Source organism: Portunus trituberculatus, chromosome 1 (assembly GCF_017591435.1).
Source record: "Portunus trituberculatus isolate SZX2019 chromosome 1, ASM1759143v1, whole genome shotgun sequence".
Classification (NCBI taxonomy): domain Eukaryota; kingdom Metazoa; phylum Arthropoda; class Malacostraca; order Decapoda; family Portunidae; genus Portunus; species Portunus trituberculatus.
The window spans coordinates 1,124,333-1,143,710 of NC_059255.1; the positions used below are offsets into that span (position 1 = coordinate 1,124,333).

General features: G+C 38.3%; 1 protein-coding gene across 1 annotated transcript in view; it reads right to left on the minus strand.

Moving 5' to 3' along the window:
- LOC123507522 (electron transfer flavoprotein-ubiquinone oxidoreductase, mitochondrial-like) overlaps positions 1-18,793 on the minus strand; it is a 30,114-nt gene extending 11,321 nt beyond the window's left edge. The window contains exons 1-5 of the mRNA XM_045260472.1: positions 18,698-18,793; positions 10,917-11,033; positions 5,462-5,614; positions 4,886-5,044; positions 1,878-2,074 (exon numbers count right to left, since the gene is read on the minus strand). Of these exons, the coding sequence (XP_045116407.1) occupies positions 1,878-2,074; positions 4,886-5,044; positions 5,462-5,614; positions 10,917-11,033; positions 18,698-18,734 (663 nt within the window). The 5' untranslated portion in view covers positions 18,735-18,793. The remainder of the gene's footprint in view (positions 1-1,877; positions 2,075-4,885; positions 5,045-5,461; positions 5,615-10,916; positions 11,034-18,697) is intronic.
- Positions 18,794-19,378: the final 585 nt, after the last annotated feature.

Sequence of the window (19,378 nt, forward strand, 5' to 3'; positions counted from 1 at the left end):
TACCTCACATGAGACTGCTATGGAAATTAGAGATTTATGGAGGACTGAAAGGAAAAGTGTTAAAGTGGATGGAAAACTACTTGAGATGGAGGGAGATGAGAACGGTAATAAGGGATGCAAAGTCGGACTGGTTGGTGGTGGAGAGTGGAGTCCCACAAGGCTCAGTGCTGGCACCAATACTTTTCCTTGTATATATTAATGACATGCCAGCGGGAGTAAACAGTTATATTAATTTGTTTGCGGATGATGCGAAGTTGTGTAGGTGTGTGAAGAGTGAAGAAGATTGTGAAATTTTACAGGCAGATCTGGATAAGATTTGGGAGTGGAGCAAGAGATGGCAAATGGAATTTAATCTGAGCAAAAGTCATGTGATGGAGAAGGGGAAGAGTGGAAGACGGCCAAGAGGGTCATATAAAATGGGTGAAGAAGTAGTGTTGAAAAAGGTGGAAAAGGAAAAGGATTTAGGAGTGATAATACAAGACCATGGGCAGTTTGAGGCTCATATTGATAAGATGTTTGGAGAAACGTATAATTTGATAAGAAATATTGTATTAGCCTTCCATTATATGGATAACGATATGATGAAGAAATTAATTAGTACGGTAATTAGACCAAGATTGGAATATGCTGGAGTGGTTTGGTCCCCTTATAAAAAGAAGCATATAAGGAAGTTGGAGAGATTGCAGAGAATGGCAACAAAAATGGTTCCGGAATTGGCAGAAATGACCTATGAGGAGAGATTAAAAGAAATGAATTTGCTTACCTTGGAACAAAGAAGAGAAAGAGGAGATTTAATACAGGTTTATAAACTGTTGAACGGACTGGATGAAGTGGATAATGAGCAAATGATGTTGAGAGAGAAAAACTTAAATAGAACTACGAGATCGCATAGTAAAAGATAGCCAAGGAATATGCTTGAAGGATGTGAAGAAATATAGTTTCCCACAAAGATGTGTGGAGGTATGGAATGGTTTGAGTGAGGAGGTGGTGTCAGCAAGGAGTGTGCATAGTTTTAAAGGAAAGTTGGATGTGTGTAGATATGGAGACGGGGCCACACGAGTATGATACCCAGGCTAGAATCTATAGGATAGGAGATGGAGTAGAACTAGAAAAAGTAAAAAGGACTTGGGAGTGACGATGGAAGAAAACAATCAACTGGTAAGCCATATTGATAGATTTTTCAGAGAGACACATAATTTGCTAAGGAATATTGGATTAGCATTTCACTATATGGACAAAGAAATGATGAAGAAATTGACAAATACTAAAATAAGACCTAGATTGGAATATGCAGGAGTTGTGTGGACCCCCCATAAAAAGAAACACATAAGGAAATTGGAGAGACTACAAAAAATGGCTACAAGAATGGTTCTAGAATTTAAAGGGATGACATATGAGGAGAGACTAAAAGCTATGGATCTACCAACCCTGGAACAGAGAAGAGAGAGAGAGGGGATCTGATACAAATTTATAAATTGATTAACGGAATGGATCAAGTGGATAATGAGAAACTAATCCTGAGAGAAAAATATGGCATTAGAAGCACAAGATTACATAGTAAGAAACTGAGGAAGGGAAGATGTCTGAGAGATGTTAAAAAATATAGTTTCCCACAAAGATGTGTTGAGATTTGGAACAGTTTGAGTGAAGAAGTGGTGTCACCAACGAGTGTGCATAGTTTTAAAGAGAAATTGGATAAGTGTAGATATGGAGACGGGGCCACACGAACATAAAGCCCAGGCCCTGTAAAACTACAACTAGGTAAATACACACACACACAAACACACCCATCACACTTACACAAGCACCTTAACTCACAAACACACTACATACATCCACACAAAGCTACCCTATCCACACACACCCACAAAACATACCTTAGGCGACCCATCCTTGGCAATCCCCACATCGCCAGTTGCCACACCTGCCACAGAGCCATCTGACCGGTAGAGGATCTCCGCCGCGGGGGTGCCAGGGTACACCTCCACACCCAGCTCCTCCGCCTGCTCCCCCAGCCACCGCACCACGTGGCCCATGCGGACAATGTAGTTACCGTGGTTGTGCATTGGCATTCCTGTGTGGTCAGAGGAGGATGAAAAGGGTGAGGGGGGAGTGTGAGAAAGATGCAGGAGAGAGGATGGAATAGGAAGGAAAGATGAGTGGAGGAGGAGGAGGAGGAGGAGGAGGAGGAGGAGGAGGAGGAGGAGGAGGAGGAGGAGGAGGAGGAGGAGGAGGAGGAGGAGGAGGAGGAGGAGGAGTAAAGAGATAAAAGAGAAGAGAATAGGATAATAAGATAAGGAAGAGGAGAAAAAGGGAGGGAGGGAGGAGGAGGAGGAGGAATATAAAGGATAAGGAAGGAGAAAGGAATAAGATAAGGAAAAGGAGAGAATGGGATAAGAGGAGGAGGAGGAGAAGGAGGAGGAACTGAAGGAGAGTGGGACAACCACAAGAGAAAGAAAAGGAGAGGATGTGATAATGCATAGGAAAGACAAGTGACAGGAGGGCTTTTGACCCATGATGAGGTCACTCTACTACAATTATAATAAACTATACAATAAGAAGCAAGGATAGAACAGACGAAGCTCCTCCCCATCCATCACTCCCCGGCATTACCCAGCAAGAAATAAAACCAAAAAATGCTCCCAATTACTGAGAGGAACAATTGGGGAAATATATACCGAAGATGAAAAAAAAAAAAAAGACCTACTGTAACTACTATTACAATAAAGATAATAATTAGCAAACATTTTCTTTTTAAAATTATCTAACTTACTCTTGAAAGTGGCCACTGTACTGACCTGGATGACAGATGCTGGTAATTTGTTCCAACTTTCAACTACTCTTATATTAAAAAGTTTCTTCCAAATCAGTATTAAATCGCTGTCCTTTAAGTTTCAAACCTCTATTTCTTGTTACTGATTGTAAAAGATCAAAAGATTTTTGTATGTATCTTATCTATATTTCTAAGAATTTTGTATGTTTTGAAGAGATCACTTCAGGTGTGATGATCTCTGAGGGAAAACATATCTAATCTCTTTACACTCTCTTCATAAGACAGATTGCATTCCTGGGACTAGTTTAGTTGCTTATCTCAGCACTCTCTCCAGTTTCTTAATGTCTTTTTGGTAACATGGAGACTAGAACTGAACTGTATATTCCAAGTGTAGTCTCACTAATGAAGTACATAAATTATGACCAGGTGCTTTACAATCAAAATTATGCAAAATATATCCCACGATATTTGCTTTACAACTTGCAAGCAAACATTGCGTGGCACATTTCAGATCACTTGTTACTAATACGCCCAGGACCTTCTCTTCCAAAAATTCAATCAAGTTTCGTCCATGTAATTTATGATTAAACTTTACATTGTTATGGCCGATGTGGATTACTTGATACTTATCTCCATTAAAATTCAAAAGCCCTTTGTCACTCCAGGTGCTAAGCTTATCTAAATCCCACTGGATGACATCACAGTTGTCTCTTGTGAGTACTTTACCACCTGGCTTAGTGCCATTGGTGAATTTGGATATATGTATGAGGAGGAGGAATAACAGTGAAAATAATCTTCCTTCCTCCTCTTTCTAAAGTCACATTTCTCTCTCTCTCCCCCTAATCTATACACCCACCATCCCTCTCCCTCTCTTCCCCTCTACACACACCTATCCATTTAAGGGGACCGTCCAGTTAGGTTTAAAAAAAAAAAAAATCTAAAATAAAGAGGTACGTAAGTAATATTTTTTGGACTGATAGATGACTATTACAAGATGTTAGTTTAGTAGTTACAAGCGAATCGAAGCATAAATAACTGCATGAAAAGTAAAAAATCAATAAAAAAAATAAAAAAAAATAAAAAAACTTTTTCCTATGAACTTTGTCACCAGAGGGCAGATTTCAACTCTGCCAGTACATACATGTACATGAAGTATGTGGTATAACAAAACATAGAACTTTGAATTTTTTATTTTCAAGGCCATTATGAATTTTCTCTATTTTTTTCCTTTTTGTGTAAAAAATTACACTGCGGCACAGAAAATCAATCTTTCCAAATTTTATGAGATGGAAATGTAGCAGCTTCATTGAGCTTCAAAATGATACCTCAAAATGAAAATCCGTTGAGAAATGTGGGAGAAGATTCAATTTGAATGATAAAAAAAAGTGGAAACTGAGAAAAAGGCAAAAAACCACAGAGATGTCATTTTCGTCCTCTATGACCCTGTACATTTATTTGGGTTGGATATTTGGTGTCCATACATCACCATGTGCATCATATATGTTTTTTAGGCATGTTTAGAATATTCTGTACAACTCATATGGCACCTGGCCACCCCTACAATGACTGTAGGTATTAGTCACTAGAAGGTGAGGGTGTCTCCCATCCATGCATGGTTGGTACAACTTGTAATTTCCACTTGCACCTTTTGTTTAGACATTGTAAGGCAAAAAAGGCAGGTAAAATAGGCTGGATTGTGGCTTGCAAGGTGTGAAATAATGGGCGAGATACTCAATAGATCCTCCTCCCATCGCAGTCACATGGACACTGAAATGGATAGGGAAAGGGTGTGTTCCTGTGTACACCATAGTTCTGAGTTGCCAGCGCCCACCTTTCCTTACCAAAGAAACCACTTTCCATGGCTTTTTCCGTGCTTATTATCATCATTTATGGTACAGAGAGAGGGGGAGTTTAAAGTTTAATTACCCGACGTATTTTAGTGTATTTCCCCAAAATACTCCATCACTATGTTGCCATACGTTCAGGGATGCTCTGGTGATGTTTTGGAGATTTTCAATATTTTTCAGATTTTTTGATACCATGGCCACTGGACGGTCCCTTTAAGACATCCCATCACTCCCTCCAAGACCCTTCCAGCCCCTCTCCCCTCACCAGGCATGATGGGAATGTTGACTCTCCCCTTCTCGGTAAGGAAGCCAAACACATCCTTGGTGACGGGAGTGTTCAGGGGCGCTCCTCTCTCACGCCAGTCAGGGAACAGCTCCTCCAGGGCCCTTGGCTCCAGACACGCCCCGGAGAGGATGTGCCCACCTGCAGAAGGATGTGGTGTTGAAGGAGTGTCATTGTGGTGGGGGAAAAGGGGTGTTGAAAGAGGCTGGGGTGGTGTTGTGAGGGCTGTATTGCTGTGGTATGATAGAGTGAATGCTGTGAATATTATGACATCATGGTCTCTCTCTCTCTCTCTCTCTCTCTCTGGGGTGACTTATTTATGTATCTTTTGTCTTTCATCACACACACACAAAATAAAAAATAAAAAAATAAATAAATAAAATAATAAAAATAAATAAATTAATTAATTAATAAATAAACAAATAAAAATATAAGATCAAGTTATGTTTTTAGCTTAGATTACATTAGGTTCTTAAGTTAGGTTAGGTAAAGTCAGATTAGACAAGATTAGATTAGGTTAAGTTAAGTTCCATGTCACATTCAGACACAGACACTCACCGACATCAGCAGCCTTCTCCACCACCATGACCCGCAGCTCCCTCTCCTCCTGCTGGGCGCGCTGCATGAGTCTGATGGCAGCACTCAGCCCCGCCGGCCCGCCCCCCACCACCACCACATCCGCCTCATCCTCATACCTCTCCATGTCCACATCTTAAACAAATAGAAACAGTTAACTCAATTGCATGTACTGTAAGATCTCACTGTTATATAGAGAAGGCAATACTAATAGCTAACTCAATCCTCTGTACTGTGTCTAAGATCTCACTGTTAAATCAAGATGGTAATAGTAATGGCTAACTCAACCCTGTGTACTGTGTCTAAGATCTCACTATTATATAAAGATGGCAATACTAATGGCTAACTCTCTACCGTATGTATTGTCTAAGATCTCACTGTTATATTAAGAGGAGAATGGTAACTAGCTCTCTTCTTTTATGTAAGGGAAACTGGCTAAGGGCAACAAAAAGTATAAAAAAAAAAGCCCATTTAATTGTCAGTCTCCTATCCTATGTACTGTGTCTAAGATCTTGCTGTTATATAGAGAGAGCAATAGTAATGGTTAATTCTCTATCCTCTGTACTGTGTCTGAGATCTCATTGGTATATCAAGAGTGGAATGGTCAAGTGATTCAAATGATCTATAATGAAAAAATGTGTAATAGAATAAAAAGAAGAAATAAAAGGAGAAAGTAAAAAAAAAAAAAAAAAAAAAAAAAAAATGCAACGATGAAAATAGTGAAACTAATTATCCAAAATGTTCTACACTGATAAGGAAGCCATGGAATAGAAAGAAGAAAGAGAAAATGGAGAAAGAAAAATACGTAAAGACTAAAAATAATGAACTTGACAAAATTTGCAATATAGAGTGGAGTGATCTAGTGAGGCAATATGATAAGAGACTAAGAAAAAATTAAGAAAGTAAAGGAAAATTGCAAAAAATAAAAATAATGAGTTTAAAAAACTAAAACGAGTCTGTTATTTTTTCTTCTATTTCATTTTTTAAGTAAGTGGGAAATCTGGCCAAGGGCAATAAAAATGGAGATTAGGAAATAGGAAAAGAAAAAAAGAAAAAAATACTGAGGTGCCAGTTCCTAAATGAGCTGAATAGAAGATTAATAGTATCCCCCTTAAGCCTATTAATTCCTGTGAAAACCCCTCATGGTATAAATAAAAAAAAATAAAAGGGACTCCACGATGTTAACAGGAAGTCATCATCTTGTTCTTTCATTTATCTATTATTGCTATCTATTATTATCTATTATCCATCATTATTATCTATTATCTATCTGTCTTTTTCTTTCTTTAATTTTCTGTGAAGAATCCATGTGTATTGTATGTAGTTTTGTGGGTTTTTTATTGAGTGTCTTTGGTATCAACCTCTTCATTTTCACATTCACTCATTTTCATATTCATTAATTTTCATTTTTCATATTCATTTTCATATTCATTAATTTCCATTTTTCATATTCACTCATTTTCATTTTTCATATTCATCCATTTTCATTTTTCATATTCATTCATTTTTATATTGAGTGTTCTTTTATATCAACCCCTTCAGTACCAGGACATGTCTTCATATTCACTCTGCTTACTACTTGATTTTATACAGCTTTAGAAACTTATGTGGGTGATTAAAATAGTAAAGACTGGCCATTAACCTTCTGACCTCCATAAATCCTTCCTTAAGTAAATAAATTGTCTTATCACACCCAAAACTCAAGGTAAAAGTGCGTCCCAGAAACTGAAGGGTAAGAATGGAATTATCTAGTGTTTCAAATGGCTTATATTGAAGAAAAAAAAAAAACAAGAAAATAGAAATAGAGAAATGGAGAAAAAGTCAAGGAAAAACACAGGATAAAATATAATTGAATGTACTGTGTCTAAGATCTTATTGTTTTATATAGAGTGAAATGGTCTGGTGATTTAAATGGCCTATAGTGAAAACAGAAGCAATAGAATAGAAACAGGAGGAAGAAAGGAGAAATGGAGGATGTAAAGAGCAAAATCCAATAGAAAGACGAAGAAAGGAAAAATAGATTAAGTAAAGGAAAAATACAATAAGAGAAATTAGAGATGGAGAGAGTAAAGAGAAAAATGCAACAGAAAGAGGAAGAAAGGAAAATGCAGAAAGAAAATAGAAAAATGTAATAGAAAGAGGAAGAAAGGAAAACTAGAGAAAGTAAAGGAAATAATACAATAAGAGAAAGGAGAAATAAAAATACTAGTGAAGAAAAATAGTACATAGATGAAGACAGTGAAAAATAAATAAATAACAAATAAAATTATTAACCCTGTCAATACTATGACACTTTTTATATTCATTCTGGTTACTATTTGGCAATTTTATACAGGTTCAGAAACATAAGTAAGGGGATTAGAATAGTGAAAACTGTGACCATTAATTTCAAGTCCACAGATCATTGCTAAATAAAACGGTCTTATCACACACAAAACTGAAGGAAAAAAATGCATCCCAGTACTGAAGGAATTACTATTTGGTTACTATCTGGTAATTTTATACAGCTTCAGACACATAAAGGGGGATTAGAATAGTGAAGACTGGGGCCATTATCTTCTCAAGTCCACAGACCATTGCTAGTGTAAATAAAACGGTATAATCACAAAAGGCTGAAGGTAAAGATGCACGCAGTAGTTACTGAAGGAATTAATAGTAATGCTTCAACCTTGCAATTGGGAGGATATGTTTCTTTCTCCATGAATATAATATAAGTTTCATAGTTATACAAGCAGAGGATGTGTTTTGAAGTGAATTACAAGGAAAGCACAGTCTTGTCACATGTACTAAACACATTACTCTGTGTTTATGTATGTTTGTTTGTGTTTGAGTGCAGTTCCTCTTGTGTTTCTCTGTAGTGTCGACTGGGGTGAATACAGGCCACTTTTTACACCTTTTATTCTAAAATCTACACAAATCGGTCAAATCAACTGAAAATTTGTGTGAAGGTACCTTACTATGTGATACATATTCCCTGAAAGAAAATAATAATTTTGATTATCATTATAGAAGTTATTAATATAAATAAGCGGTCTACTCTATGCCGAAGTCCTGGGGTGAATGGGGCCACCCTTTGGGGTGAATTGGGCCATCCTTTGGGACACTAAAGTTTTAATGTTTTTCAGTATCTTTTATGTATTTTACTTTTTCTTTTCACTTATCTCTCTCTCTCTCTCTCTCTAGAATATGTTTTTAGATCTTTTATAGTTCTTATAGGCCACATCCACACCTCAAATCTGATAAGGTGTTGTGCCCACAAGCTTTATGGGTCCACAAAACACATATTTCACATCAACAGAGTCATCAACATCATCCCTTTTTGGCCTGTCATACTTGTCATTTGGTTTTCTTTCCAAAAACTTCATTTTCAAGAACTCTTTGCCACACATAATCACACGCCCAATATGTGCTTTTCCATAATACACCTCATAGTAGACATTTTCTTCTATTTCTCTCTTTTTCTGTATTCTACTGTACTTCTGAGCATTAAACATTGCAACACCTTCAATTTTTTCATCTTTTTCCATGTTCTCTATACTGCTGATTGAAGAATGACTGCTGTTCAATAGCTCAGCATCTTCCTCCTCTGCTGAACTGGGCTCCTTTAGTGGAGTGCTGTTGTGGAATCTCTTCCTTGATGTCCTTTCTTCTGGTGCTTTCCTTTTCTTTTCTACAGTCTCTTCTTCAAACTCTTCCAGAAAGCTGTCAACATCTTCACAAGATGAAACTTCTTTCCTTTTTCTTGTGGTTTTGTTTCTTTGTTTTCTTCTGCTTTCTTCTTCTTTTCAAGGATAATCTTTTCTTTCTCCTCAACTGCTTCTAAGAACCCATCGTGCGCTATGATGAAACTATGGACAAATATTTTTCTTCTTACCATTGTCTGCGTTGTACCACTAGTGGTTGGGTAGGGCTTTCTGAAAACATCTGCCATTATCTGCTCGAAGAAGTTGAAGGGGAAATCATCTCTCTTGGAGGATTGACCTTTGGAGTCGCTGGTTTATGGACTGGCTCTAAAGATGTCTGGACACTTTTGCATAATTTACACAGATCTGGGTTGAATGTTTTCACTTGATAAACACTGCGGTCAGGTGGATACAAACCAGTCTTTTTAAATGCCATTTTTTACATTTTGGAGACTGGAACATTCATCACACACCTTGCCCACCAAATCTACTAATTCCCCTTTGGTAATTTTCCGAGCATAGTTTGCTGCTTGCCATTTGGCAATAGTGGCATCCCACCTGGTCTTCAAAGGCTTAAAATAGCAAACATCAAGAGGTTGCAGTACATCAGTGGTGTGAGGAGGAAGTTTAATGATGGTTATAACTAGAAAAAAAACATTAGGAAGCTTTAATTTAGCAAAAACACAATGAAAGTGTGGTGGCGATACACCCCGGTATACGAATACACTGGGGTGAATCAGGCCACTCATTGAAGTGCCTGTAGCACTAAAACTAAAAGGAATTTTTTATTTCTGATTAAAGCATGCAAAAGAAAAAAGAATTATCTATATGACCTGCAATTTTTAAAAAAAATTCAAGAAAATTTAGTGTACTTTCAGGAGAAATTTAATTAAAGTTTTTTTTTTTTTATACGAAAATTTTGCAACTTTGAAAAACATGCTTTTTTTTGGGGATGCCCTATGAACCATAAGTTTTCAGTCAGGACCAAAAACTTTTTCAAGGTTGTGTAGATACTGAAGTGGGCTTTCAAGGTAAGTATTCACTTTTTTCAATTTTCAGGTTTTTCATAAATATTTGAGGAGTGGCCCAATTCACCCCAGCTGGCAGGGAGGACCAGTTCATCCCGGTCTACGCTACTGATGCAGTAGTCACTTCACAACAAATCTGATGAAAAAGTCTTACTTATGAGTGTCTGGTGAAAAACTTGTGTTGGCTTGTGTACAGCATATCAAACTTTGCTTTCTTACACCACTGGATATTTCTAATACAAGAAAATTGCTTTATTACACTCAAACAAGGATTAATGCATGAAAATCTAAAGGACTGGACATCATAAACTTAATTCATTCCTGCAAAAATACAACTAAGACACACACACACACACACACACACACACACACACACACACTGCATAGTTAGTGTAGTGGTTAGCATGCTCGACTCACAATCGAGAGGCCCAGGTTCGAGTCCCGGCGCGGCAAGGCAATTGGGCAAGCCTCTTAATGTGTGGTCCCTGCCCTGTTCACCTAGCAGTAAAATAGGTACGGGATGTAACTCGAGGGGTTGTGGCCTCGCTTTCCCGGTGTATGGAGTGTATTGTGGTCTCAGTCCTACCCGAAGATCAGTCTATGAGCTCTGAGCTCGCTCCGTAATGGGGAAGACTGGCTGGGTGACCAGCAGGCGACCGAGGTGAATTACACACACACACACACACACACACACACACACACACACACACACACACACACACACACCTGCCCAGCGTGAGTCAGTCTCCCTGGGCACCACTGAGTAATGTGTGGTGATGCGTGGTGAGGCAGAACTGCACCACCGCCGCGCCACACCACCACCACATCGCGACACCAGCCGGGCTGCCAGGACGAGGAGGAGAAGATTCGTTATTGTATATATAAAACAAGCATATATAACAGCAATAGTAATAATAATAATAATCATAATAATGATAATAATAATAATAATAATAATAATAAATAATAATATAGTTTATAGTAATATTAAGTAAAAGTACTAATAGCTAATAAAGATGTCACTAGTATCACTATTATTACTGCTTTAATTACTACTACTACTAGCTACTACCACCACTACTACTACTACTACTACTACTGGTAGGTGGGGGCGCCCATCATCCACCACCTAGTGTTTGTTGCTTCACTCAGGTAACAAACATGAGGTGTACCTTAAATAGTTTATAGTATATCTGTAAGCTATTTTCACGCTGGGTGGTAACCTTACAACCAACCCCACCCTGTGGGTGGTTGGCCTCTCCCAGGGTGTGAGGTCATAAAACTTTGCCCGAGCTATTCTCTACATTCCTCCTTCTTTTCTCTCTTTTCTATTTCATAGGAGTGGGTTTGCAGAGATTCCACAGTCGTGCATCCGACCTTCAGTCTCTGTGCCACTTCTCCTCCCTCTGGTTGATGCGACCCAGAACTTTTTTTTTTTTTTTTCTTCTTCTTTCCCTTTCTTTCTCGCAATCCCACGTTGTGTAGGCAGGACAAAGGGATGAATGGTGGCAGCGATTTTTTCCTTCTTTTCTTTTGCCACTGCTACTGTCAGGTCCCCCATGTAATTGGCGACCTGGGGGTATACCATAATAATTGCCTTGCCTGGTGTTGCGGCTCCTCCAGGTGGACCTTTTATTCCGCTGTGTTTTCTCTTTTTTATGGAGTTTCATTTTTATTTAATTTTCCTCATTACCCTTAGTGGTGATGTTCACCCTAATCCCGGTCCTCGTAATAACTGTTGTAAGGCCTTATACATTAATATTCGGGGCCTAAAGGCCAACTTGCAAGACGTTGCAGTTGCGTCCTCCAAATATGATATAATTTTTGTTCAGAGACTCTTGTTTCGAGCTTCAGGCATGTTTCTGAGATTCTGATTCCTAATTTCAAGAGGCCTCTTCTTCTGAGGCGTGATTCTATCCCTAGAGCTCGGGGGATGTGTATATACTTACGTCCAGCATGCAGCGCTTCACGCATTACCAAATTTGAGTGTGGCTGTCATGAAATGATGCTGGTTAAAATTTGCAGTCGTTTTAATAACTACTATATCTTCTCTGTATATAGAAATCCCGATCTTGATGATTCTATTTATGACTGTTTGCTAAATTCTATGGCATCTATTCAAGAATCAGACCCTAAAGCTTCCTTTGTTTTTGTTGGTGATGTTAATGCACATCATCAGGATTGGTTGAACTCCGTTTCTCAAACAAATCAACATGGTCGGGCTGCTCTAGATTTTAGTAACCTCACCGGTTGTGAGCAGATCGTTCATAGCCCAACTCACGTCTCGGGTAATTGCCTTGATCTTCTTTTTACAGACGCCCCCTCTGCAGTAACTTTGCAGGTCGTCCCTCCCCTTGGTAGCACAGACCACTCTGGCTTGTCTTTCAATATTCAAACTTCATTTCCTATTCCGGACGAGCCAATATCGCGGAAAGTATTTCTAAAGTCACGAGCCAATTGGACTGGTGTCATTGCCGATTTTAACAACATTGTATGGCGGGAAATTTTACATTCTGATAGTCCAATTGATTCCCTTAACAGTGTTTTACTTAACATTAGTGAAAGAAGAATTCCTTCTAAAATAATTCGAAGTCGTCGCAATGACAGTGCCTGGTTTAATGATGACTGCAGGCGTGCTCAGCGTGGAAAACAGGTTGCTTATTGTGAATGGTCCCGACTGCGTTCACCTGAATCATGGGAAAATTACGTTCGTCTGCGTTTATTTGCCCAACGTACATATTCTAGCGCACAGGATGAGTACAACGAACACCTTAAAAATGTTCTGATTGGCACCTCCCAACCACACTCATGGTGGTCAGCTTTAAAGCAATCACTCTTTGGTGTGGACTCAAGTTTACCTCCTCTGTCATGTACTGACGGTTCAATCTGCCATAATTCTAAGGACAAAGCCAATCTTTTAGCTTCCGTTTTAACTCGAAACAAAGTGATGAAGAGTTTGATCTGCCGCCGTCTTGTCCCCAGGACATTAAATTACACTCCATTGCCTTTAAGTCCTCCGAAATCTTAAGATATCTTAATGAGTTAGACTCATTCGGGGGTTGTGATCCTTTGGGTTTTCTGCCTCTTTTTTACAAAAAGATTGCTTCTCCTCTCGCTCCAAAATTGGCAGTTATTTTTAGAGCTCTTTTTCGTAAGGGTTCTTTTCCGGTATGCTGGCGTACTGCAAATGTTACCCCTATTCCAAAGGGATCTTCATCCTCCATTCACCCCGGTGACTATAGACCCATTTCCATAACCCCGGTATTATCTAAGATTTTTGAGCGCCTGCTGGCCAAGCGTCTCAATCGTTTTTTAGATATTAATAATTTGTTGCCATCTAGTCAGTTTGGTTTTAGAAAAGGTCTCAGTACTTCTGATGCTCTCGTTTGCATAACGCACGACATGCAAGCTGCCCTTGATGCTGGTCATGAATCTAGAGTAATTTCACTTGATTTTAGTTCTGCATTTGATCGTGTTAATCATAGAGCCCTTTTATCGAAAGTTAGATCTATTGGTATTGGTGGCCGCGTCCATCAAGTTCTGTCAGAGTTCCTAACGAGTCGAAGGCAGCGTGTGACTGTTGATGGCTGCCTTAGTTCTTTTAGTCCAGTTGTATCCGGTGTTCCGCAGGGAAGTGTTCTGGGACCTCTTCTTTTATTATTTATACATCTGACATGTGGTGTGGGATTGAATCTAATATGGTTGCTTATGCTGATGACACCACTATATATGCGACAATTCCTTCCCCACAGGATAGGCAGAGAGTCGCTAATGTACTCACTCAAGATGTTTCAAGGATTCTGTCATGGTGTGATCGGTGGGGTATGAAACTGAACCCGAGTAAATCCCATAGTATGGTTATTAGCAGATCAAGGACACCTTTCCCAGTTCACCCTGATATTGTTGTCAACGAAGTACCTATTCCTAATTGTTCGTCTCTGAAGTTACTCGGAGTCACCCTTGATCCCAAACTTACTTTTGAGTTGCACTTGCGTTCACTTGCATCATCAGTCTCATGTAAAGTTGGTTTGTTACGCAAATGTAGGCGGATATATTCCTCTGATGATATTGTAAGAAATTGCTTTTACTCTTTCATACTGCCTCATTTTGAATATTGTCACTCTGTGTGGATCTCTGCAGCAGAGTCTCACTTAAAGCTTTTAGATAGAGCATTCAACCAGATTAAATTTCTTCTTCCTAATCTTGAGATTAATCTTCGGCATCGTCGTTTGGTTGGATCATTGTCCTATTTCTTCAAAATCATGTCTAATTCCAACCACCCGTTGCATTGTCATTTGCCTGCCCCTTCACTACCAGCACGTGCTACAAGACAATCCTTGATCATGAATGACCGTTCCTTGTCTGTGAATCGATGTAATACTTCACAATTTTCCCGGTGTTTTATCCCAGTATCTGCTAGACTCTGGAATACAATTCCCAACGAGATTGTTAATTCTAGTAACATTGAAGCATTTAAAAAACGTGTGAATACCTTTCTTCTCTCTGAACTCACTACCTCTTAGATCTCTACCAATCTTCCTATTCTGTTGTTCATTCCTGTTACTTCCTTTCACTTATCGGTGAGGTGCCGCCCACTGGGCCTTTGGGTTTATGCAGTTATGCTTTCCAGTGGGTCGCCTTCATTGACCTCATAATAATAATAATAATAATATAATACTAGTACTACTATCATAATTTATCTATCATTATTTGCAGCAGTAGAAGCAGCAGTAGTAATATCTTTATTAACATTTCTACAACTACTAGCTACTACCATTTCTACTACTATCATTAGCACCATCACTTTATCATTTGTAGTAAAAATAATAGCAATAATAGCAGTAGTACTTGTAACATTACCCTCACCAACCACCCAAACAAACCTACAAACACACACGCACACGCACACACACACACACACACACACACACACATATCTCATACAAGTTTATAAATTGATAAACGGAATGGACCAAGTGGGCAATGAGTATCTGATCCTGAGAAAAGAATATACCAGTCGAAGCACAAGATCGCATAGTAAGAAGCTGAGGAAAGAAAGATGTGTAAGAGATATTAAAAAGTATAGTTTTCCACAAAGATGTGTTGAGACGTGTAACAGTTTGAATGAAGAAGTAGTGTCTGCAACGAGTAAGCATACTTTTAAATTAAGATTGGATAAGTGTAGATATGGAGACGGGGCCACACGAGCATAAAGCCCAGGCCCTGTAAAACTACCACTAGGTAAATACAACTAGGTAAATACACACACACACACATGTTCCCTGGTCACAACTGCCCTTGAACCCTTCCATATTCTATTTTCTTTCTTGCAGTGATAAGGAATCCAGTATTAAGTGGATACCACTCTCTTATCTGTCACCTTATCTGTGTGTGCATGTGTCAACACTGGCTAGTGTCCTTTCTGGCTACGTGAGATTAGGTTAAGCTATTTTTAGGTCAGGTGCAAGTGTAAGTTGGGTTGGGTTAGGTTTAAGGTGGAAATGTAGTAATAGTATTAGTTACAAACAATGACACAGCTTTGAAAGTAATTGCTTCACTACCTCAGTAACACCAGTAATTACTAGGTAGTCAGCAAGGCAGACTCTTCAGCAAGCTCCACCTGACCACTTAGGAAACACTAAGCACTACAGTCACTACCAGGGGAGGGCGTCACTGCAGCACATCGCGGTGATAACAGTACTGGGTTGTCCATTACCCAATCTTTACCTTTCCAGCATTAGTGATTCAATGTTGTTGCTGATATTTCATTTCAAATTAGCAAGACAATAATTTTACTTATTCTAAAGTTCCAAAATCAAATGCAGTTATTTTCTGTAAAGCAGTATTTTTCATTGATGACAGGACAAGATAAACACCAAATTTCAAGTTTTCTAAGATTTATAAGATAAAGATAAAGATAAAAATTTGGTTTTATCAATTTTTTAATTTCAAAATATCAATACTGATAATACTGAAATTTTGGATTTATATTTCTGTAGGTAATTGGTTAACGGATGATCAATTCATCAATTGTTGAAATTATTGGCAATAAGGCCATCATTATCGATTCACTGGTTATCATGATAAATTTCTCCCATTATTGCACTAAATAGTACAGTGATTACACCATCTCATACATTCACTGTCACTCCTGTCACTGCCACAAGAGGCAGAGATGTAAGGTAGCCACACACACACCCTCACACAATGCACCAGCAGACACAGCCTCCTCGGTGTGAGATGTGTGCACTGCTGGAATGCCACACCACACTCTGCATGTCCACAACAAGCACTCACTTTACTCCTGTACCTTTCCTTATATTTCCCAATCTTTTCCTTTCCTAACCTAATAGTAGCTCAGTTTTCCTTCAATATCAACCTTACCCTAACCTAATCTAACCAGGATACAAGTAACAGTCCAGATATAGGTACCCAACTAACTAACTTTTTTGGTGGACAAAGCTGTTTTTTTCTTTCTGTCAAGTATTGATGCACTTTTAAATAATTTACCATAACTTTTTGCCAAAACAACAGGACCATCTCTAGTTTGGGTGGGACCTTTACCAGTGTGTTGCTCTCAAGGCAGGACAAATAAAACTTTATATAGTTAACCACTAGAATTTTCCACATCTTTTCAGAGACAACCAACCCTTCAGGATGTCAAAAGATCACGCAGGGACACCACAGAATGCCTGACTTCTGATCTTTCTAATATTTCTGAATAAGCAGAGAAAACTTTGTAGTGTTCAATGCCTCAAAAACTCAATTCCTCCATCTATCAACTCGACACAACCTTCCACACAACTATTCCCTCTTCTTCAATGACACTCAACTGTCCCCCTCTTCTACACTGAATATACTCAGTTTGTCCTTTACACATAATCTAAACTGGAAACTTCACATCTCATCTCTTGCTAAAAGAACTTCTATGAAGTTTGACATTCTGAGGCGTCTCTACCAGTTTTTCTCATTCCTCCAACTGCTAACTCTGTGCAAGGGTTTTATCCGTACATGTATGGAGTACCTACTCTTTGTATGTTAGGGGTGTTCTACTCACACAGTTTTATTAGATAGGGTGGAATCAAAAGCTTTTCATCTCATCAACTCCTCTCCTCTGACTGACTGTCTTCAGCCTCTTTTTCATCACCAGAATCTTGCATCTCTCGCTATTTTGTACTGCTACTTTCATGCTAACTGCATGCCTCTCCTCCTCCCCCACCCTCACTGCACAAGGCTTTCTTCTTCCTCTCACCCCTATTCTGTCCAACCCTCTAACACACGAGACAACCAGTACTCTCAATCTTATACTTTCTCTAGTATACTCTGGAACTCCCTGCCTCCTCCTGTGTTTCCAGCTTCCTGTAACTTGACTTCATTTAAGAGGGAGGTTTCAAGACATTTGTCCCTGTCTTTTGGCTAACTCTATCTGACCTGCAAGAGGACTGGCAACTAAGTGGGCCCTTTTTTTTCCCCTTAGCCAGCTTTCCCTTCTCACATGAAAAGAACACTCTGAAACATATATATAGGGCTGAAAATACTAACAAATAAAGATTATCCAATGAAAGAAGTAACAATCAAATAATGCCTCCTATAATTTGCCTTGCGTCTTAGAAATGAGAGAGAGAGAGAGAGAGAGAGAGAGAGAGAGAGAGAGAGAGAGAGAGAGAGAGAGAGAGAGAGCTACATAATTACTCCCATTACCTATCAATTACAACCAAGCTCTTATACAACCAGTTTGAGGGTAATCTAAGTAATTACTCCAGTACCTGACAAACAATTACACTTGCCAGGCACTCCACCGGCGATTACCTAGCTCAGCACTGCCCTGATTACACCTGAGTGGGAACAATGACAGGCTGATTACACTTGACAATTTCACCCACCAAATTGTTACTTAAATTACATAACGATTACAAACACACTAATTACAAACGAGGGCAACTTTGGCGAATTATTTGATTACACAATTCCAGCGAGTGAGACATAGTTATTTAATTACAAAAATTACAAGCTACTAACTCCAAATAAAAGCGAATTACTTGATTACTTAACAAAAAAACTATCATATATCGTTAATTACATAAACTAACAAATTACATATACTTCAATTACTTAACTGTCTCGACCACCCCCAGAACAATTACCTACATATTATTAAAGAGGTAGAATTACAGCCAAACTGAATTACATATCCCTTGTTACCTAATTACATACCTATCGTTCATTGAGGTACTCACTAACGCTAGGAATTACACATATATAACAGCTCCCTTACCCAAACCCTCTGCTAGTCCTCCAAGTGCCAATTACCCAAAATAACAATAAATAGTCGAATAATAATAGAAATGTTTCATAACCTACTTTCAAATATTCAATAAAAATAAGAAAATACGCGACTTAACACCAAATTAATGACACAGACTGGAAGATTTATTATTCATGCATTAATTAGCAACATTATAATTCCTCTCGTAAGTACAAATCAAGAGATATAAAAGAATATTTACCAGCACGTAAAGAAACAGCCCACCTCCACATCACCATCTTGAATTACTGAAGGGACCGTCTTGCGTAAAGGACTAAAATTGGAGACTATTCTATTTTTGTTATATAATTAATTTGAATAGAGTTTTTTGCTAGGAAATGTAACGAAAAATTAAGAAAAGTAAAAATAAATGGTGTTTAAGGTGTAAAAGGGGATGTATAAAGGCGGTGTCACACTAGCACTTTTTCCGTCGATTAATGCGATTTCCGTCTAGGTTTCAACGTTCCGCATGAACTTATCGCATGAATTTGTCAGACAATAAGGATAATTTCCATCTGCAAATTTTCCGCCTTTGTTTACATACCATGACCAAGACCACAAGACTTGCCGTGTCCAGTGTTGCAAGTAATGGTACAATTGTACCAAAATGATACATTTTGACAATGCTCGTACATTCTTACGCCGCTCAGCAAAATTGGTACAAAATAGAATTGTCAGACAAAATTTGATACTTTTTACCGTTTTGGGAACAAATTTGATACTTTTTGGCTGTCCTAGGACAGCATTTTTTTTTTTTTACAAGTTTGGCCAGCCAAAAAAAAAAAAATATATATATATATATATATATATATATATATATATATATATATATATATATATATATATATATATATATATATATATATATATATATATATATATA